General features: G+C 40.1%; 5 protein-coding genes across 10 annotated transcripts; 2 read left to right on the plus strand and 3 right to left on the minus strand.

Moving 5' to 3' along the window:
- The first annotated feature begins 384 nt into the window (after window positions 1–384).
- On the plus strand, window positions 385–3521 carry LOC110765450 (Leucine-rich repeat protein kinase family protein). The gene is made up of 2 exons (XM_021968584.2): window positions 385–2335; window positions 2512–3521. Exons 1-2 carry the CDS (start codon window positions 856–858, stop codon window positions 3180–3182), a joined length of 2151 nt encoding a protein of 716 aa, XP_021824276.1. The 5' UTR covers window positions 385–855; the 3' UTR covers window positions 3183–3521.
- A 614-nt stretch (window positions 3522–4135) lies between these two features.
- On the minus strand, window positions 4136–5753 carry IAA32 (indole-3-acetic acid inducible 32). The gene is made up of 4 exons (XM_088244431.1): window positions 4907–5753; window positions 4574–4826; window positions 4396–4500; window positions 4136–4309 (listed from the first exon to the last, which is right to left on the minus strand). Exons 1-4 carry the CDS (start codon window positions 5226–5228, stop codon window positions 4228–4230), a joined length of 762 nt encoding a protein of 253 aa, XP_088100557.1. The 5' UTR covers window positions 5229–5753; the 3' UTR covers window positions 4136–4227.
- A 301-nt stretch (window positions 5754–6054) lies between these two features.
- Window positions 6055–10553, minus strand: LOC110765404 (alpha/beta hydrolase family protein). Of its 6 annotated transcripts, none has more exons than XR_015825765.1 (10): window positions 10051–10553; window positions 9845–9922; window positions 8704–9501; window positions 8425–8527; window positions 7821–7921; window positions 7529–7703; window positions 6929–7099; window positions 6741–6841; window positions 6533–6640; window positions 6055–6458 (listed from the first exon to the last, which is right to left on the minus strand). XR_015825765.1 is itself a non-coding variant. In XM_021968526.2 (10 exons), the coding sequence occupies exons 1-9, from the start codon at window positions 10393–10395 to the stop codon at window positions 6576–6578; spliced, it is 1932 nt and encodes a 643-aa protein (XP_021824218.1). In that variant the 5' UTR covers window positions 10396–10549; the 3' UTR covers window positions 6055–6458; window positions 6533–6575. The 6 variants fall into 6 exon arrangements, 5 of the variants coding, with proteins under 5 accessions (XP_021824218.1, XP_021824220.1, XP_021824219.1 ...); XM_021968526.2 differs by having other exon boundaries at window positions 6533–6635; window positions 10051–10549; XM_021968528.2 differs by having other exon boundaries at window positions 6055–6635; window positions 8704–8930; window positions 9036–9501; window positions 10051–10548.
- A 289-nt stretch (window positions 10554–10842) lies between these two features.
- On the plus strand, window positions 10843–15914 carry ELP2 (elongator protein 2). Its single transcript, XM_021968525.2, has 10 exons — window positions 10843–11076; window positions 11190–11277; window positions 11382–11467; window positions 11785–11938; window positions 12291–12451; window positions 12546–13223; window positions 13727–14048; window positions 14405–14622; window positions 14823–15000; window positions 15199–15914. Exons 1-10 carry the CDS (start codon window positions 10924–10926, stop codon window positions 15693–15695), a joined length of 2535 nt encoding a protein of 844 aa, XP_021824217.1. The 5' UTR covers window positions 10843–10923; the 3' UTR covers window positions 15696–15914.
- A 1096-nt stretch (window positions 15915–17010) lies between these two features.
- PDE331 (Octicosapeptide/Phox/Bem1p family protein) lies at window positions 17011–19765 on the minus strand. Its single transcript, XM_021968497.2, has 2 exons — window positions 18406–19765; window positions 17011–18243 (listed from the first exon to the last, which is right to left on the minus strand). The coding sequence occupies exons 1-2, from the start codon at window positions 19602–19604 to the stop codon at window positions 17328–17330; spliced, it is 2115 nt and encodes a 704-aa protein (XP_021824189.1). The 5' UTR covers window positions 19605–19765; the 3' UTR covers window positions 17011–17327.
- Between the last annotated feature and the right edge of the window lie 1817 nt (window positions 19766–21582).

Below are 21582 nucleotides of genomic sequence, written 5' to 3' on the forward strand. Positions count from 1 at the left end.
TGTAATTCACATGTCAATTTCTCGCCATCTTTACTCACTCTATATCACGACATTTACAACTGTCAACTCTGCTCTTCTTTTCTATTTCAATGCCGTGTCAGCAAAACCTTTGTCCATTGTGTTTAGTGTTTAAATTAAATATTGGGAAGCTATCAGTTTATTATACTAATTATAGAAATTTGGATTAATTGGCCTTTCCAATGAATAATATAATACGGTCTTCGTCGGAGCAGAGCAGGTAGTGGCCATAATCATCTTATGTTCCCTTAACGGCTTATAAACTTGTGTGGAACAATCATGACTGTCTAATGCACTGGCTGCCTGCCTGCCCTGCCTTTCTCTCTTTTTATTTCATTCGCGCAAATATGTTGTGGTCACATGTGTGTTCTGTTCTGTTCTGTTCTTCTGTTGACGAGAACATTTTTTCATGCTGTACAAATTAGAAATCCGAAGTTTTTCACTTTTTTTTTTTTTTTTTTTTTCTGATATTTCTTATTTATTTACCAACCAAATGGAAATGTGCCCATGAACGAAAATCTCGCGATAAATTGTATTGCAGAGATTTGACAGTATCATTACCATATGGATTCCCACACCGTCCTTCTCTTTAAGCCATTTGCTCTAATTTTCTACCTTCCCAAGGTCTTGCTTGCTGAGCCTTTAGCGTTCTATACTACGCTTTCTCTTCTCCATCACTGTCAAAGCTTTCACACTTCCCTTCCCTCTTCACCTCCATTGTCTCTCTCACCTTTCTCCACAACCTTCACTTGGGCTTCTGGTTCTGAAAGGTAATCCCTTTGAACTCCAAACTTTGTTATTTAGATTTGTTCCAACGGTCAAAATTTTCTGCTGGAAATGTTTTATTTGGTTTTGGTGCTTCTGCTGCTCTGCAACTCTCATGTCCTGGTGGGTTCTTTGAATGATGAAGGCTTTGCGCTTTTGTCGTTCAAGCAGTCCATGACGGAAGACCCAGAAGGGTCTCTGAGTAACTGGAACTCTTCTGATGAAAACCCCTGTACATGGAATGGGATTACATGCAAGGAACAAAGAGTTGTGTCTCTTAGCATTCCGAAGAAGAAACTTTATGGGTTTCTTCCTTCTGCCATGGGGTCTCTCTCTGAGCTCCGCCATGTAAATTTAAGAAACAATAAGTTATATGGAAGCTTGCCCCTTGAGCTCTTTGAAGCCCTGGGGCTCCAAAGTTTGGTCCTTTATGGGAATTCCTTATCTGGGTCTGTACCAAATGTTATTGGTAAGCTCAAGTACCTTCAATCCTTAGATTTATCACAAAATTTATTCAATGGGTCAGTGCCCTCCTCAATTGTACAATGCAAGAGACTGAAGACCATCGATCTTAGTCAGAATAATTTCACTGGGTTTCTACCAGATGGGTTTGGAACTGGTTTTGTTTCTCTGGAAAAACTTGATCTTTCTTTCAATAAATTCAGTGGTTCAATTCCTAGTGATATGGGAAATTTGTCTAGCTTGCAAGGCACTGTTGATTTGTCTCATAATCTATTCTCCGGTGCAATCCCAGCTAGCCTTGGAAACCTTCCTGAGAAGGTTTACATTGATCTCACTTATAACAATTTAAGTGGTCCGATACCCCAAAATGGAGCTCTAATGAACAGAGGACCAACTGCCTTCATTGGGAATCCTCGTCTTTGCGGCCCCCCATTGAAGAACCCGTGTTCTTCAGAAACTCCAGGTGCAAGTCCGCCATCCTCAATTCCATTTCTGCCAGATAACATCCCCCCTCAGGATTCTGATGATAATGCTGGAAAGAGTGGGAAATCAAGAGGGTTAAGTAAGAGAGCTGTGATTGCAATAATAGTGAGTGATATAATTGGTATTTGCCTTGTTGGGCTGCTTTTCTCATATTGTTATTCCAGGATTTGGGCTTTTAGTAAGGTCAAGGATGAAAATGGGTATGGAATTGACAAGGGTGGTAAGGGAAGGAAGGAGTGCTTGTGCTTCAGGAAAGATGAATCGGAAACTTTATCAGAAAATATGGAGCAGTATGATCTAGTGGCATTGGACGCACAAGTGGCGTTTGATCTGGATGAGCTTCTAAAAGCATCTGCATTTGTTCTTGGAAAAAGTGGAATTGGAATTGTTTACAAAGTTGTGCTTGAAGAAGGACTTACCCTAGCAGTGAGACGATTGGGTGAAGGGGGCTCCCAGAGATTCAAGGAATTTCAGACAGAAGTAGAAGCAATTGGAAAGCTAAGGCATCCTAATGTGGTTACTCTGAGGGCTTATTACTGGTCCGTTGATGAAAAGCTGCTCATATACGACTATATACCTAATGGCAGCCTTGCCACTGCCATTCATGGTAAGCTCACCATCTCTTCTTGCCTAATTTTGCTATTTGTACTCTTCTTAATTGTATTTATATTTAGCTCGGGTTTTTTTTCTCCTTGTTAATGGTAGTTGTGTTTATCTCAGATTTGGGAATACGATTGTATTTGTGGTGATTTTGTTGGTTTGATTGTTTTGGTGTGTCATCAGGGAAGCCGGGAATGATATCATTTACACCACTATCGTGGTCTATTCGGTTGAAAATCATGAAAGGAATTGCAAAAGGCTTGGTCTATCTGCACGAGTTTAGCCCTAAAAAATACGTCCACGGAGATTTGAAGCCGAATAACATACTGCTTGGACAGGATATGGAGCCCCACATTTCTGATTTTGGACTTGGACGCCTTGCAAATATAGCCGGAGGGTCCCCGACGCTTCAATCCAATCGAATGGCCACAGAAAAATCACAAGAAAGGCAACAAAAGAGTGCACCAACTGAAGCTACTGTAATTAGTCCGTCCGGTAACTTGGGATCTTGTTATCAGGCTCCAGAAGCTCTGAAAGTGGTGAAACCATCACAGAAGTGGGATGTCTATTCTTATGGGGTTATCTTACTTGAAATGATTACTGGCAGATTGCCAATAGTCCAGGTGGGTTCCTCAGAAATGGACCTAGTTCATTGGATTCAGCTCTGCATTGACGAGAAGAAGCCTCTTTTAGATGTTTTAGATCCAAATTTGATGCAAGACGTGGATAAAGAAGAAGAGATTATTGCAGTTTTGAAGATTGCAATGGCTTGCGTTCATAGCAGCCCCGAAAGGAGACCAATAATGAGGCACATTTCTGATGCTTTGGACAGATTGGCTACGTCTTCTGTTTGAGATGATATCCTCCTGATAGTGTTGAGTTCAATCCACTTGTGAAGCTTGATGTTTGGGTTAGTTCAATCTTAGTGAATAGATGACCCGGTTATGATTGGTGTATCTGTGTATTTGGCGTAGGTTTTATGACAGTAAGATTCTCTTGTTTTTCTACTGTCATTTGATAGAGGTAGGTGGAGGTAGGTCTGCTGCAAGAGCATTGTTAACTGGATTGTGCATCTGTTGGCCCTTGATTAGTATATATTTTGTGAAGGATGTCTTCATGCTCTTATTGCAGACCTTTTGTATCTTGTGTTGTTCTTGTAGGTTAATGAAGTTGATGATTTCTTTGTTGGTCTATACACATCCTCACACCATTATCTTATCTCTTAAGCATCATCTTTGTTCTTAATCTTATTTTAAGTTTTTACTGTCTATGTCTATCAAATTGTAGGATTAGGATAGTTGAGTTTCTAGCTGCTACTACCAAGCAATGGCGCGAATATAGGGATAGTGGACTCCACCAAACCATTTAGTCAAATCTGCAAGAAGATTCTAGCTGTCCTCTGAGTATAATTGGTAATTAATCTGCCCATTTTATTGACTTCAACAGAGCTTCTTTTTGTCGGAATGTATTTGGTCTATTATGTCCAACTCTGCATGCTATTTATTTACCTAGCTTTGAGTAGTGATTTTCACAGACTCACGTGCGCGAGAATGTTTCGTGTCCACGTGTCTGCCCATGAGTGATAGATAAGAAGAAGAACAGTGTTATTCAACATTGTTTCAGCTTGATGCCTTTCTTACTATTTAAAGCATCGTGGCATTTGCAGATATGGCATCTTTATGGATGCAATGCAGAAGGGTTTTCTGTGCGTACAAAACATGCCACTGCTGGTTCTGTTTTAGGATTTAGGACCTTAATCTAATTATTAATTAACTAACATTAAATTAATCTCTCAGATTAAATAGATGAACACACTTTCCAAATGTAATCGAACTGCCTCCAAGTCAGAGATGCTCTCTAAACACATGTGAATGAAAATGCAAAATGGGGAAGGATAAATTAGTCAAATTTCAAAGAAGAGGAAAGAAGAGCTTCGTTCTTTCTTGCAATCCTTAGCCGCTTCACGCATTCTGCAAATTCCCTGTCACATTTTAAACGAAAAGCTTCAATGAATAACTTGGTTCAATACCATGCTTTGCCATAAATGCCAGATCTAAAAGAACATACCTCCATGGAACATCCCCAACAGTTCTCCAGTTGTCATCTCTGTCCTTGTAGAAAAGTGAAAATTCAGAACCAGTCTGGAATAACCTTAACCCGGATACGGATTGTCTACCTGAAACAAATGAACCACTTGTTAGTTTCTGAGTGTAAAATCCTCACTCTTTTGAGATTATTTGTACACCTACCAAACATGTCTTCTAGTTGAAATGCAAGACTTGAGTAACCACTATGATCACGTATACAAACTTTTCTGCCAATGATAATCCCATCCATGTTCACTTTCACATAAGCCCACCTCTCCTTGCTTTGAACTCCCTCTGCCTCTTCATCACAATCTTCTGGGTTGTTTCTTGGATGTATAATGCTAGAATTCTTCAAATTCAGGTTAGCCTGTGGCCAATCTATCAAATCATCATATCCCTCCAAGCTTACCACTACACATAAACATGCAATTAGCACATGTCACAAAGCAGAACATAACCATTAAAAAAAACAAAGGAAAGAAGGAATTTACAGTGCTCAGATGGATGGTAAGTTTCAGGCTGCAGAGCTCTCAGGCTGAGACCAAGATCAATTATGCCATCATTCTCTTTGGCTTCATAGTAAACTGACTGCAGGGTTGAGGGATTGAAGAGAAACCTTGATGCATTGGGATCCATTAAGATTAAGAATATATGAATATCCTCCCACCACATACAACATTGGCTAGTACAGATATACTTATTTATACTGGCAAGCAGCAAGCATTGCTGACAATTAATGTGGCAAGCAAGAATAAGTGGACCAAAGGCATTTAACATGGAAGACAGAGAAAGTCTGCTTCCATTCTCAATCATTCAGTGTACTTATCTTCTTCTGCTGCTGCTGCTAGCCTGCTACAAAACATAAAAGTACAAGAAGTTAGGAACGAAACACTCCACAAGGACAAGGGATGGTCAATGTGATTCTCTGACAGCAGTTGGTTAGATTCTGCAACCCAAGCTTCTTACAAATTTAAGGGTTCCACATTTCACGTCGGAATCCAACCGCAATCTGACGCAGGAGACCGATTAAGTGCAGGATAACGTGGATTGATCAGTTCATGCATATATATATACGTGTTCATTTCAACACCATAGTATATCAAAAGTATCTTGTTGCTACATTTTGCGTCACGTGGACCTCTCCAAATTACCACATAAACATTTCACTGAGTTCACATTACTTGTTCTCTGAATTCAGCAAAATACAATTCTTAAACGACAAAGTCTCATTTTTAATTCCGTAACCTGTGGTTCATTTTGTTGGCTGGTTTCTATTGAATTTCAGATTGCTACTCTTGAAGGGAACAACGAGACTGGTCAGGACCCTACATCCCATTCCAGCATGCCCCTTTAAAATACAGGACATGAAAACACGAAACCAATGAAGTAGGCGCTGAGCGATTGGATTGAAACCGGAGCATAAAACCCTTTTAACGAAATGGGAATATGGGCTTTCTGGACTAAGATGATCACATTTTTCAATGACCATGGCTAGCTAAACTTGAGCAGGCCCAATTACCACTTGCCTAATTCATCGATCATCGATGGGTGCCGAAAATGAACACCAGAACTTTTTGGTCAAGAAAAGTTTCATTACTCAGGAACACCAGAACTTAGGTAATTAAAATCAAGAGATTAATTTCACCCAAAGCAAAAAGAAGGCAAGACATATTAAAATACAGACGCATGGAGTTCGAATCCATAACTGGGGTTGGTATTCGATACAATATCACAAGCAGCTGATACAATGCTGAAAATACCCAGAAAATGAAGCCAGTAACATCAAATACTTGCGTTCCCTTTTGCTCATAAACAAACTTAAGAACGACTCTAACTTCAGCAAACAAACAATGACCCTTTCTGATGCACAAGGTTGACCAACAAATAAAAAAAGTTCAATGCACAAGTGGTGATCAACTGTGTTTTACGTCTGTGTCCTCAAACCAAAAAACAAAGAAAAAAAGGTCTCTTCCTGTGTATCAACTTATGTTTGGGAATTTGTAGTGTTCTTCCCGCATGGAATGCTTCTCTGGCCCCATCATCCTAAAGTAAAGAACATGATCAGGACGTGCACAAATATTAAAGGCTTTCCAAGCCTGTTGTGAAATCAAGCTTACTCCAGTGATGAATTGAAGCGATTAAGTTTCATGGATTTGGTAATCATGTCGAGTCATGCCGACTAAGAAATTCGATTATACAGGGATAGATCTGCTCCGCTGCCTGCACTTCAAAAATGTATAACTATAAACAAGTGGCTATGCAAACAAATAATCACTAGAGCACATCATTCTATTGCACCATAAGAGAAAGAAGAATATTCCATACCATTCGGCCTCCCACCAAATCATAATGAGCATAGTGTGGACCTCCAGATTCTCCAAAAACTTTATGCGTAACCAGGTGTCGTGGAATCAGCTTAACAGTTTCTGGTCCATCAAAGTATCATAAGCATGAATCACACCACCCCCCAAAAAAAAAGTTAAAAACATAAGACATCTCTAATATGATTTTACCCTCTACAGCTTCAGGCGGGCATATTAGATCCTGGTCTCCAGCAAGTGCCAAAATAGGGACACTGCTTTTGTGCAGATGATCCTTATACAAATAGGTACCTCTCCTGTCACGTAGTCCACCCTCCCTAAAGGCTGTTGTTAGCTGCAACAGAAGTTTTGCGGGTATGGTGCCTGCCAGTTGTAATTTTATCTTATGTTTATTACTAATTAATAATATAAAGTTATTCAGCCAACAAACAAGAAAACTATATAAGGTTCAAATAATATATTTAAGCTTTCCAATTAATACCACTGGCTTAGGCCCTTGGTATCCTAGGGACATTTTTCCCATCTTAAGGTAAAGATACATGGTTCAACTGATCATGCACAAGAGCAGATAACCTTAGGTATTCCTCTGTTATTGAGCCCACAGAACCATCTGCAATACTTTTTGAAGGTTCAACAAGTATAGAATCAATGGTTGACTTGTGGATTAATCAGTACAAGGCAGCCATGAAGTGACTCTAGCAATAATTTTTTGAATAACTAGCCTTGATTCTTATGATATTGCAAATCTTAGGATGAAATTAACAAAGTATATCATGTCAGTAGGAATCTTACAAAAGTTATTCAGAACAAGCTTTTTCAACAACTCTGGATGCATCATGTCCTCTGCTGAAATCAGATTATTGAGCCACGAGAAAACATAAGGAGGACGGGTTGAGAGAGGATAAGCAGCTGCCAATAATGTTCCTAAAGGAATAACTGGGACATTGAGAACCTGAGCAGGATCTGCCTGTATGACAAGTTCCTTAACATTAGTTTCTTAGCACTGTTTAAGCTACACTTAATCAGATGGTCATTGAAATTAATTTAAAGACGATCTACCACAACTATCTCTGAATCCACTTACAAGGGGTATGAGCAATTTGAGAGTTGATTTTGAAGGTGTGTAATCAAGCGATGATGCCAATGTAACAACAGCTGCTAATTTGGACTCTCTTCCTTCAGAAACTTATAAGATGAAATAAATGAAGGTATCAGATTCATATGCTCAAGCATTTCTTACAAAGGCTTGCAAAATGAAAATAGGCACCAAAACATAACTAGGAACCAAAACTGGAAAACATTCAATCAATGCTACATAAGACCAGAATTTAATCAAGTTCTTAAAAAACAATCACAATTTCTAATTTTAGATAAGAGAAGGTCATCAACAACAAAGGAGATACTTACAAACAACACAAGGGTCTGCACAAATCTTATTGTTGGACAACTAAAACCATTGCTCTTAAACAGTGCTCTTAATACGAATTAAGACGCAAAGAAACTCCACCACCCCAAAAGGCAACCAATCTTATTTATAGTCTAACATAATACGTTAGAGCAGTGCACACCACCCCAAAAGGCAACCAATCTTAATTATAGTCTAACATAATATGTTAGAGCAGTGCAATCCACCCCAAAGGATAATAAAGAAAAGAATATTATATGCATGGGAAGGAATGGAATCTCACCGCATCGTGAAAGCATTGCGTAAAGCAAGATACCTCCCATTGAGTGTCCAATGGCTAACAACTTCCCATCCTTTGGCTTACTTTCTGCCATTATGTACTCCATCTGTACGGTTAACATTGAAGACTATAAATTCATCTTGTAAACGGTAGAAAAAATTATTTGATTCCATATAAAAGAAAGGGTACTATCCGTAATCAAACTGGATGTTCCTTCTAAAGACTAAAATCAAAATGGGCAAACATGTGATAGCCTTCCAGCAAGATAAATTGTCACCTCACCACAGCAGGTACATCCTCTTCCAAGTAATGATCAAAGTCCCAATCATACTTCACTATCAAGTCAAGTTGTTTCTGAAAATCTTCCAGTGTGGAAGCAAAACGCTCTTGCAAGTCAAACAATGGGGGTGAAACTGATCGCTGACCTTCTTCAATGATAGTTACAAGCCTTTGACTGAGGTCCCTGATCTGGCTAGCAATAGATGAGTCTTGTCTTGTCTCTAAGAGGCCTGAAAGCTTATCGCTTATCTCATTAAGACGCTCAGATAATGTAGAATCAGCAAAAAGTTTTGAAACTTGGTCAAGTAACTTAGCAGCCATGATTTTCGACTGACCTTCACTGAGAAAGCCAGAGAATCTTTCTGACAACTGCGTAAATGTTTCTGTCAACCTAGTCACTGATTTTGATTCGTTGCCTACAGTAATTATATTTGTAACGTCTCCTTCGCCTGCTGCAATGTCATATTTTTCTTCTTGGGCAGGAGTCTCAGGTGCTGAGGCACCAGGAAAACCATTTGATTGGCTTTTTGTAATGTCTCCCTTGGTAGCTGAAATATCATATCTTTCTCCTTGGACAGGAGACTGAGGTGCTGAAGCACCAGGAAAACCATTTGATTGCTTTTCTGCAGAAAAAGCTGCATTAGTTGCACCCGCAGAAGCAGCTTCCATCTGATCAGATCTTGCACGGGCAGACTGCTGGATTTCCTTGCGATTTGGTTCGTGCACGCTCAATCCAGCACCACGAACTTCGAGAATCCATGTCTCAAATCCTTGCTTTGACATGTAACGTGCAAAAGAAGACTGCAAATATGCCACATTCATCAGCAAACACAAAGGAACCAAACCCATAACACATATACAATGACATTGATAACTTTAGTCTTTAGAGAAAAATAAAAAGATCAAAAGAGGGTCAAGGATGGTTGTGGAAGTAAATATGAGATTTGTCCAACTGAAAGAATATGCCAGACCAGTGATTAGAATTTACAATTTTTCTGAATAATCTGCTATAAACTAACAACAGTATAACAAGAAGAATCGCATAAAAGTACTGAGCTATGCCGTAACAAGAAAAATGAAATTGATTTAGTAAATAAAAGAACAATTGAGGCATTTAATAATAATTAAATCGTGCAAATGTTACCTCAGGAGAGAGATCATATCCAATGGCATTGGTCCCCACCCCCGACAACAGCAACAATGGGTGATTCCTCTGAGGCGCCTGTTTCAGTAATATTCACTACTCAGTATCTAATCCTTGCATAACTCAACTCCTAAAAATCAAAATACACTCTTTTCACAAAGAAATGAGCTCTTTTTTCTTTTTTCTTTTTTAAGTAAATCTAGTACCTTGGGGCAAGGGTGGTAGCGCCAGAGGGCGAGCTTCCAATCGGAGTTTGGTACGGACACGTAGTGGAGCTCATCGGCTGTACAAATCGACGGCTTCTCCGGAAGCTTCACCTCGGCCTCTCCCGCACCGGTGGAGAAGGCTCTGAGCCTGAACGACGTCGTCCAGCACGAGGTCGACAGCGACAGAACCCGGCGCGCCGCAGAGGCCCGCGAGGCCATGAGGTGGGGAGTGAGAGACCGAATTGTAGATAATGAAGGCGACGACGTCGTCGCTGACGATGATGAAGATGCTGCTGCTGTGTGAAGAAGACGCGCCCAACGAATATCGTACTGAATCGTCGCCATCTGATGTTTTTGCCTTGGGTTTTGTCGATTTTATAATTCCAACATTTGTTTTGGCGGTTGAGACGGTGGTTGTGGTGATGAATTCAGATGATTCGTCTTTCGGCCTGAAATATAAAACTTTTTCTGAAATATAAATGTTGTTTGACTTCATGAAAACCAAACCAAACCGAACCAGGGAGGGACCACTGCCGACCATTTTAGATTCTATTTTTTTATTGTTTTTTATTGGAAAAGAGAATTTAGATTCAAACTTGGGGCAGGTGGATTGGATGAGGACACGTTCAACTGATCCCATCCTCTACTGTGATGAATGGACAATCAGTACGGTGTCGTTTCGCAAGTACTAATATGGTTTTAAGGCCCAAAAAGCAAGTCTAAGCTATTGGGCCTCAGCCCATTTGTCTAACGACGGCCCAAATACTCTTTATTCCTTTCTCTCTCTTTACAGAACAGAACCAGCAAAAGGCTAAACGAGCTTCCAACGCCTGATGCCGCCATCTCTCTACTGAAGTAGTGCCAAGTTTCACCATGACTAGTGGATATGGTGGTGGGAGTGGGGTCGGAGTGAAAGGGGTGTTCATAGGAGCAGGGTGCAACAGAATAGTGAACAACGTTTCATGGGGTGCTTGTGATTTAGTCGCTTTTGGTGCCCAAAACGCCGTCGCTATTTTCAACCCCAAGGTTCGCTGCTTCTCTCTCTCATGCCTTCCCTTCTCTATGCTTTCTGAACCCACTTTTCCATTCAAAAACTAATTCCTTCTTGTCTTTTTTAAATAATTAAAAAATGGGTGCAGACTGCTCAAATTTCGACTACGCTTCCGGGACACAAGGCTGCTGTGAATTGTACCCAGTGGCTCCCAAGTAACAAGTTTGCATTTAAAGGTACCTTTTCAAAGAATTAAAATTTGATTTTAGTGTGTGTTGGATTCAAGTTTACTTTTCAAGTTGTTATTGGGTTTCTGAGTACCTTTGTCGGCTGTGCACAGCTAAACACTTGGACCGGCATTATTTGCTATCTGGAGATGTCGCTGGTGCCATTATTTTATGGGAGTATTCTGTTCTTGAAGGAAAGGTAAAATCTTGTTGCTGATGGTGTTCATGTTATTGCAGTTCTTATTGTTAACTTTTGGTGTTTTCTTAAATTTTACTTACATTGAATTGTGGAACGTAGCTAATAGTTAGCTGAACTGTGTGAAATTTTTTTATTTCTTGGCTTCTTGGCATTTCCTCTCGTTTAGTTCCTAGCTAGTTGGAGGATTTGTTATTTAGTTACAGTTTTTAAGTAAGTGTTGTACTCCTTAGTCAGTTAGTTGTCTCTTATATACTTGAAAGACTGGTTTACTATTGAAATTCGTTGTCTTCATTTACTGTCTTTGCATTTGTTTACAGTGGAGGTACGTACAACAAGTACCGCAGTTGCACAAGAAGGGTGTCACATGTATTACTGGAATTATGGTTTCTCAAACGGAGGCAGTCTTTGCCTCTACTTCTTCCGACAGTACAGTTCATTTATGGGAGGTTGTTTTTCCATCTACTAGTGGAGGTGAGCCCAAAGTTCACTGGACTAAATCAAAGTTGTTTCCCTTTCATGCATTTTATAGATTTAATGTCTGGATTAATTCGCATCTTCGTTCTCTACACTCTGCCCATTTCTGACAATGTTGAAGAAAGGGTGTACTAGACAATTTATTGAAATGGAAACATCTTTCCTCCACTCTCTTATTTAGATACATAGGTTCGCATCATGCATTGACACAACCATTTGTTGAAAGCTTTGACTGCTCTCAAGCAAGAAAATATCATGTCTTTGTATTAAGTGGTACAACTGAAAATGCTATCACAATGAAAGAACTTGCAAATTGCATGCAAGATATGACTTTGCTGTGTTGTTTTAGGTGACTGTAATTTGTTGCATCTGGATTCTCTCTGTGTTGGTGTAAAACCTATGGTAGCGCTTTCATTATCTGAGTTGCCCAGAAGTGCTGGCTATTTAGTCCTGGCAATGGGAGGACTGGATAACAAGATTCACCTTTACTGCGGGGAGAGGAGAGGAAAGGTATTCTGATTCACAATTATCAATCTTACTTTCTGATTTATTTCAGACTTGTGGTGCCTTAAAAGATTTTAAATTTTTTCATTTGTACATCAAGTTTGTTCGAGGTTGCGAGTTGAGAGGGCATACAGATTGGATCAGAAGTCTAGATTTCTCATTACCCGTATGCACCACTGGTGAGGCAAATAACGTCCTACTTGTGAGTTCTTCTCAAGACAGAGGCATACGCATATGGAAGATGGATTTGAGGGATTCTTTGGACAGCAACCAGAGTGCTTACCGGAAAGAAAAAATAAGCTTAGCATCTTATATAGAAGGCCCTGTACTTGTAGCTGGGACAAACTCATATCAGATATCATTGGAATCTCTTCTAATTGGACATGAGGACTGGGTGTATTCAGTGGAGTGGCAACCCCCATCAACTGCATCTTCAGAAGGGATTGCCTACTGTCAACCCCAGAGCATCTTATCTGCATCTATGGACAAAACAATGATGATTTGGAAACCAGAAAAGACTTCTGGCATCTGGATGAATGTTGTTACTGTCGGAGAGTTAAGTCATTGTGCTCTGGGGTTTTATGGTGGCCACTGGAGCCCTAATGGAGATTCAATTTTAGCACATGGATATGGTGGATCTTTCCATCTCTGGAAAAATGTCGGTACTGATTTTGAAAATTGGCAACCACAAAAAGTTCCATCTGGGCATTTTGCAGCAATAACAGATATTGCATGGGGAAGATCTGGTCAATACTTGTTGTCAGTCAGTCATGACCAGGTGATATGTTGTTCATATTATAGTAAACCCTAATGAAATTTTTGCTGTCTTAAAATGATGCAGTTAGATGATTTTGGCTCTGATTCTGCCCTTTTTTATATAGAATTTATATGCTGTATCATTCAGGTTTCCTATATTAAGTGCATTGAACTCGTAAAGCTATTTTCAAATATGGAAAACATCTAGAAAGTTCTCCTGCTAAAGTTTTAGCACTATCATACGACATTAAGAGTGGTATAACTTTGGATTACATGACATGTAATTCAACAGAATTAAACAAATTTATGTGGATTTTCAGTGCATTGAACTCGTAAAGCTATTTTCAAATATGGAAAACATCTAGAAAGTTCTCCTGCTAAAGTTTTAGCACTATCATACGACATTAAGAGTGGTATAACTTTGGATTACATGACATGTAATTCAACAGAATTAAACAAATTTATGTGGATTTTCATGTTACTTGAAGTCGAATTTATGATTCAGAATCCTTTCAAAATATGCAGACAACTCGAATTTTTGCTCCTTGGCAAAATGAGGTGTCTCTAGGAGACGAGGAATCTTGGCATGAAATTTCTCGCCCGCAAGTTCATGGTCATGATATTAACTGTGTGGCCATCATCCAAGGAAAGGGGAACCATCGTTTTGTCAGTGGAGCTGATGAGAAAGTTGCTAGGGTGTTTGAAGCTCCTTTATCTTTCTTGAAGACATTGGGTCATGCCATTTCACAAAAGTCTAGCTTTACTGAGGATATCCAAGTAGGTGTTCAGATTTTGGGTGCCAATATGTCTGCTCTTGGGCTATCACAGAAACCTATTTATGTTCATGGTGACTCTCTCTCTCTCTGCTCTCTCTTCCTCCCTCTCTCTATCTCTGGTAGGCCTTAGACACATTTAATTGCTTCATTTTTCGCTCATCAATGAATTGAAATCTCGAGAAATGAACAATAAAGTTGTTTGTCTCTGTTATACATACTGGAAGAGCAGCAATAGACAACAGACTGGGTTAGTTTTGTTATAAGTTATTCTTATCCCAGTGTCATGTAGATTTCTTTTTTCCATAGTATTAATGTAATTTTTTTTCTTTTTTTCTTCTATTTTTGTAACTATCATGCTTTGAGAATAAGTTTGTATATTTGGAATAGTTTTATGGGGTTTTATTTATTTATTTTTCTTTGTTGTCAGCTGAGCAGCAGACACCAGACAGGAATCTAAATGATAACCTTGATACATTCGAAGCCATTCCTGATGCAGTTCCAGTTGTGTTCACTGAACCTCCCATTGAAGATCAACTGGCATGGCATACACTGTGGCCAGAGTCACACAAACTTTACGGTCATGGAAATGAGCTGTTTGCTCTGTGCAGTGATCATGATGGGACACTTGTTGCTTCTTCATGTAAGGTATATGGTGTCACTGTACTGCTGTTATATATATATGTGAACTTGGATATTCTTATAAAGTTCTTAAGAAAGAATCCCTTTAGGAAAAGGGAGCACTTGACTGGTGGGTAGATTGGAGGAAATTGTTTTAAAATATTAAAGAATTGGATTCTACATGAATTGATACATTATTCCTATACTGTACATGATATATATTGCAGGCCCAATCAGCAGCAGTAGCGGAAATATGGCTATGGCAAGTTGGTTCATGGAAAGCAGTCGGACGCTTGCAGTCTCATAGTTTGACAGTGACACAAATGGAATTCTCACATGATGACAAATTCCTGTTGGCTGTATCAAGGGATCGCCAGTTCACTGTATTTTCAATCGATAAAACAGGTACTCTTTAATCCAAGTCCTGGCAATATGTAGTTCATTGCTGTGAGTTGTTCAGGTGTTGAATATTTTAGGAGAGATTGATATGATATTATGAGTATTATTTTCAATGATCACCCATCAAGAGCAGACATTGCTTTCTATGATTGAAGCCCATTGTTAAACTTTTTGTGATACATAGTTCTGATGATGTCCGTTTAGGCACCGATGAAACTAGTTACCAGCTTGTATCAAAGCAGGAGGCACACAAAAGAATCATATGGGCATGTTCTTGGAATCCATATGGCTACGAATTTGCAACCGGCTCGAGGGACAAGACAGTGAAGATCTGGACAGTGAGAAAAGACTCTTCCGTTAAGCAGCTCATGACTCTGCCGCAGTTCAACAGTAGCGTCACAGCCCTATCTTGGGTTGGTCTCGATTGCAAGAGCAATGACGGGCTCCTTGCAGTTGGAATGGAAAACGGTCTCATTGAATTATGGAGTCTATCTGTTAAAAGAAGTGAAGATGGAGGAGTAGCGGCAGATGCAGTTGCTGCAGCCCTTGTTGTACGGCTGGATCCATTGATGTGCCATGTTTCTTCAGTAAATCGATTGGCATGGAGAAATCGCAGGAATGAAGATTCCAGTAGCAGCATACAGCTTGCTTCCTGTGGGGTGGACCAATGCGTGAGAGTGTTTGAAGTTAAGGTTAAGTAACCAGATTATTGTGTTTTTCATATGTAAAATTAAATTTTGTAAGCCAATATTAATGACCGATTCTAATGAGTAGATTCTTGCACTATACAAGTTGAATTGAAAACTAATAAATCTCTTCTAGTGGACCCGACGCTACGCTATTGGGTCGTCGTCAACACTCGGGCGCTATGCAATTTTGGAAGTAATCTGTATGGCAAAACTTGCCTATTTCTTTCTTTATTTTTCCGTGTAATTAGATTCTAGTGATTCTCGTGCATTGTATCAAATCCAATTCCAATTCCAATACCAAAGGCAAAACGATTCTTCTTTGTATTGGAATGTGACATGAGATGAGAAGTGATGGCGCCGACATCATCTTCTGACAGGCAGCGCTTTCTCGATTGATACCCATATGCCAAACTAGGGATCAATTCAGCATATTGAATGTTGAAAGCGTCAAAACAAATGGTCCACACTGCGACTAAAAAAAGTTCATGTTGTAGAAAAAATTACAAAAAGATCATGTTGATTGATTTGTTGCACAAAGCGGAATATAGCTTACCATAAGTAATGAATGACATGTCCCACCACCTGAGTTGAATTTAGACTGGGAGCAGAGCAGCAGGAGGCACCAGTGACAGTTTGAAAAAAGTGCTCAAACACGTGTTGGCTTAAATTATAATCACAGCAGTACAGGCTACAGCAACAAGCTGTGTAATCTCTCTCCCATCTCAAAAACAAAACGCAGAACCTCGTACTTAATTACTAATTAAAGCATTAATTACTTGGTTAATGAAACAGAAGAATCTAAGCAACTCTCACAGTGACAGTCTCCGTCACTGCCTACTCACATGAGAATCAGTGAGAGACGAATACCATGCGCTTCTTGTGTAGATTTTTGGATTTATACGAGGAGAGTTGGGGTCAATTTTTGATGTGATGAGATGAGATGAATGTGTGTGGAATATTATTATTATTATTATTATTGTGTTTGTGTTTGTTTTCTTTTGTGAGCCAAACTTTTCAAGATGCACGACATCAAAATGTCCTTATCGTCTGATCTTTACTCAATTCCACATGAGATTTGTGTCCCCCCATCTTGGCAGATTCCATTACTAAGTTTAAAGGCTAAGCCACACCATTTCCAAATCTGATCCTCAGCTAAGCTTTTACACCAAAATCTTGTTTACGAGGCCCTCGTTGTTGTATTAGCTATTTCTTAATCTGACTTTTTGCTTTTCTTAATTTGCCAAAAACTTCAAATAGCAAATATGGATCTACTTGGATTGGAGATTCATAAACGGGAAGCAAGGCAACATGAATTCAATACTCTTGCTACTTATAAAACATTTTATTCAGAAACTGATCTGCACAAGCACACGATATAAATATATTGTTGAAGTTTCCAGCTTTTACAGTATAATCTGAGACCACCTTTTCATTTCCTATCGAGTCTATGACAATGAGCAACGATATCACATACAAGAAAAGACTTGACGAGACGACCAAAGTTCCTTATTATCTATCACAAATACATACCACAACCAATTACCAATAACAAGGCAGACGCTAGAAACACAGATAATGTAAACATAAAATCCAAGCCAACTTCTCCAAAATTGTTTCCTTCTCAAACTGACTAACAAAGGCTGTTCATCTCTGCTGCTTCATGTTGTCAGTTGGAAGCTGGGCAGAAACTTCCGGCAGCACCATGGCAGCGGCTGCTGTCATGGTTTGGTACTGAGAAGGTATTGTCGGAGCCAGAGGCTGTGTATAGTATATCTGGGCATGAGAAGGCTCAGCATATTCATACGCATAATTAGCAGCACCCCCTGAAGAAGGAACAGCTGATTGGTGAATCTGAGTGGTGTAACCAACATATTGTTGCTGATGCTGAGGAGGAACTTGAACCACAGAAGGAGCAGCTGCGGTTGCTGTTCTGTACACACCTGCAGCCATATCGGGTTTCGCAATCTGGGCATTCCTTATCTGGTTGAAAGATGCAGAAGGAGAGACCATGGCTGAATTTGGAGGTGTTTGGGAGCGGCTAGAGGGGATTGGAGTAGCACCTTCGTTGATATTGGATTGCTGCACAGGCAAGTTGGTGTAAGGTTGGGCCTGTCTGGCAGGCATGTAATAAACCTGGTATTGCTGCTGCTGCTGCTGCTGATCAAGCTGGGGGTGATGATGGTGCTGATGGTGTTGCTGCTGCTGGGAAGGATATACAGGGTAGTATGCCGGGATTGGAACAGAGCCAGGGTGATGCTGGATGTAATGTGTACCAGCGTGTATAAATTGCTGTTGCTGTTGTGCTTGTTGGTGTTGCTGGTGTGCTTGTTGGTGTTGTTGTTGTTGCTGCTGTTGTTGTTGATGATCAAATTGGGCTTGCAATACATACCCAGAATCATGAAGCTGTTGTTGCATTTGAACCCGAGTGTTTGGATCAGCCATATTCAATTTTGGATCCACAAGGTTTGCAGGAAACCTGGTATTTCCAGCGGGTATTTGAACAACTGGGTCTTGGTAAATTACAGGTTTTGGGCGAGACGCATTTGAGAAACTACTATCGCTGTAAAATTGAATCCAACATAACACAAGAAGCACAAAAAAACACTAATTAAGAACTCGTTGATCATCACAAACAACAACAACAACAGCAGTAATTTAAGCAACCAATTTACTGAAAACAGAAAGGACTAAAGACTGAGCGTAAATTAACAATCAGGCGTACCTTGATACTGAATCTGGCGATGGCAAATCAATAGATTTGGGCTGAGACTGAGCGGGCAGAGTCTGTGGCTGAAGCTGAAGCTGAGGCTGAGGCTGAGGCGGTCTCCGATACCCAGCCGGCGCGCCGTGATCCGATCGCTCGTCGTCCGACACAACACGATTCAAGTACTCGGTGGCCGAACTCAGCGGCGCAGCGGAGGCCACGATAGTAGTCGGCATCGGAGGCGGCGGAGAAAGCACCACGAAGCTACCCTCATCTTGCTTCTGCCCACCACCACCAACAGTCATCTGAGCAAACTGCTCCTCAATCCCCATCTTCTGATCCTGCACTCTAATCCCACCACCACCTCCGCCGCCGCCGCCGTCTTCCACGTGGACCCGAATCGGCGGCAGGTTAGCAAGAGAAGGCGACGATGAGGTGGACCCAAAAGATGACGAGTTTTCGAGCATAGGCGAATCGGGCACAGAGTGAACGTCCTGCCCACCACCACCACCACCCTGTTTGGCATTCTTGCAATTCGCAGGAATCGTAGCCTCGGCGTCTCTCGAAGCCGAGTCCAAATTATTGGCAGCGCCACCGGAAATCCCATCGTCGTCGAGACCCAGCAAGCAATTCACGGAGGCGGAATCGGAGAAGCCCCGATTGAGCATACCAGACGCGCCATTGAGCGCGTTCAAGAACCAGTCCTCGGACTTGCTGGCCGGCATATCGAGAATGGGCCCCATCGATTGCGTCGATTCGGGCTTCAGGGGAAAGAGGAAGAGGCGGAGGCGGGAGGGCTTGGAGGAAGAGTTGCTGTTGTTGGTGGCCGTACGGTCGTACTCGTCGATCATGTTGTCGAGGTCTTCGTCGGTGGTGACGGAGATTAAGGAGTCGAGGTCTTCGCTGGGGAGCTGGTACTTGAGGGTGAAGGGGCGGCTGTTGAGGAGGGTCTTGGAGAGGCGGTTGGAGAGGTCGGAGAGGGAGGTGTGGCGGTCGACGACGACGATTCGGGTGTCGCCGCCGACGTAGCACAACGACTTGTCGTGCGGGCGGGGGACGATGTGGCCGCCGTAGCTGCACATGAGGCGGAGCCTGGTGGTGGGGGGGAGAGGCTCGTCCCATGAATCGGTGTTGCGGGACCTAGGAGAGGAGTCGACGGAGTCGGCGTAGTTGGGGTGGTGGGGCTGCAGCGATGGGGCCGCCGGTGGTGGGTCCATGGTGGTGGTGATGAGAGAAGTGGAGTGAGTGAGAGAGAGAGAGAGAGAGTATGTGGGTTTTTGGTGGGAGGTGGTTTAGAATCTTAAAAACTCTCTTCTTCTTCTCCTTTTTGGGGTTGGAGGGAGGAGGAGAGAGAGAGAGAGCAAAAGAGGGGTGATGTATGGGTAGTGGATGCTCTTATAGTTACTCCACACCTGGTCTGGTCGCCTCCAGGCTCCAGCTGTTTTATTTTTCTTTTCTTTTTCCTTTTTTTTAATCTATAATTTGTTAAATTGTTTTGCTAATTATTGGGGAAAATTGATTTTATTTTTGTTAAGTAATAAATTGTAACCTTTTCTTAGGCTTTTATGGGGGAGAGGGAAACGGGAGGAGATTGTGGTTGCACTGTGGGAAAAGGCCAAGTTGGAAATGAAACTGTGTGCGAGTCCAGATGGGTTGACAGCTAGTTTACTGATTGGCTCCAGTTGGGGTGCGAGGCTCTCTCTCTCTAGTGTGGGATCTGCTAGCCTACATCCAATGTCACAGTAACTAGTACTATGATAATCATATTTGAATGTTCCGAGTGCCATGATTATCTTCTACTTCAAAATTCAAAATTGAAATCAAGATTTCTCCCTTTCTAATTCTCCTAACAGATTTTTTTTTTTCTTTCAGTTTTATTTACTTCTTATTATCGGATTACTTAAACATTACAAAATGCAAAGGACTTTGTATTGCTTTAAGTCATTCTAAGTGTCCGTTTGGCATTACTTATTTTGGGTGATAAGTGATTTTAAAAAAAAATTAGGAAGTACAGCCCGTTTAATAAACTATGAGAAAATCACTTATTGTTAAAAATTGTTATGAGAGAAAATTATAAGAGAAAGCAGTTAATAAGGTACTTTTATTTTCTGATTATGCTAGAATCAGTTTCGAAGAGGCGCTATGTTTAATGATTATGTATGAATCATTTCCTGATTTGCAAGAATTAGTACTAACAAAACTTTTAACAAAAATTTTACCAAACACCAAACTGTTTTATCTCACAGCAAATCTGATAGCGATTATTTTCACAGCACAACAATGCTAAACTGGAATTCTAAGTTGAATTTTTTTGTCATACACTATTTTTAATCATTTTTTGAATTCACATCTATGTTGTATGGCCCTTGCCACACGCGTGGGGTTTTTTTTTTTAATAATTAAAAAAGATAATAGATTGTTGTGTTTCATAAAAATAAGACTCATTATCTGATTTTGTTTTTATTTTAAAATTTTTTTAATATGAAAAAGTGTGAATTGAATTTTTTAAAATTATCCTCATTTAATTAATAATTTCAATTCTTAATGTTTGCATTAATCAAGGGCGTTTTCTTGTATTTTGAATACTTCACCATTCTCTATCTTTTGCTATATATATAGATTATGATATGTGCAGAAATAATTTCATAAGATAACCAAAAATATATATTTTTTACACAATTATTCATGCACAAAAATATATCTTCTTCTTTTTTACATACGATAGAATATACAAGATGCTTTTTTATAATGAGTTCATACATTTATACACCACAATAAGACTAACCACAACTAATTAGGTATTGAAACTCATCACATATATATTGTCTTTGTGTCGAACTAGGACTTTATGTTTCTGTTAGACACCTTCGTATTTGTATTAACCCTTTGTGGTTATTGTGTTTGTATTGTTCCTCATAGTTAATGATCTTTACACATGAATTATAAATGCAATATTTCAACTTTAGCCAAAAAATAAATAAATAAATGGAGATAAATACCACTAAAACAAAGGCTAGTTATTTGCGAAAAAAATACATTTGTTTCAAAAAATATCCATTCTAATGTACTAAAGAACCACTAACGTGCACTGAATTATGTTCACACAAAATAAAATTGCTGTAAATTCCTCAACAATTGTAGAAGGAATAATCTTTTGACGCTTTTTAAGTGGCTTCATCCCTCTCACAAAGTCAA

Source organism: Prunus avium, chromosome 1 (genome assembly GCF_965620075.1).
Source record: "Prunus avium chromosome 1, drPruAviu1.hap1.1, whole genome shotgun sequence".
NCBI lineage: Eukaryota > Viridiplantae > Streptophyta > Magnoliopsida > Rosales > Rosaceae > Prunus > Prunus avium.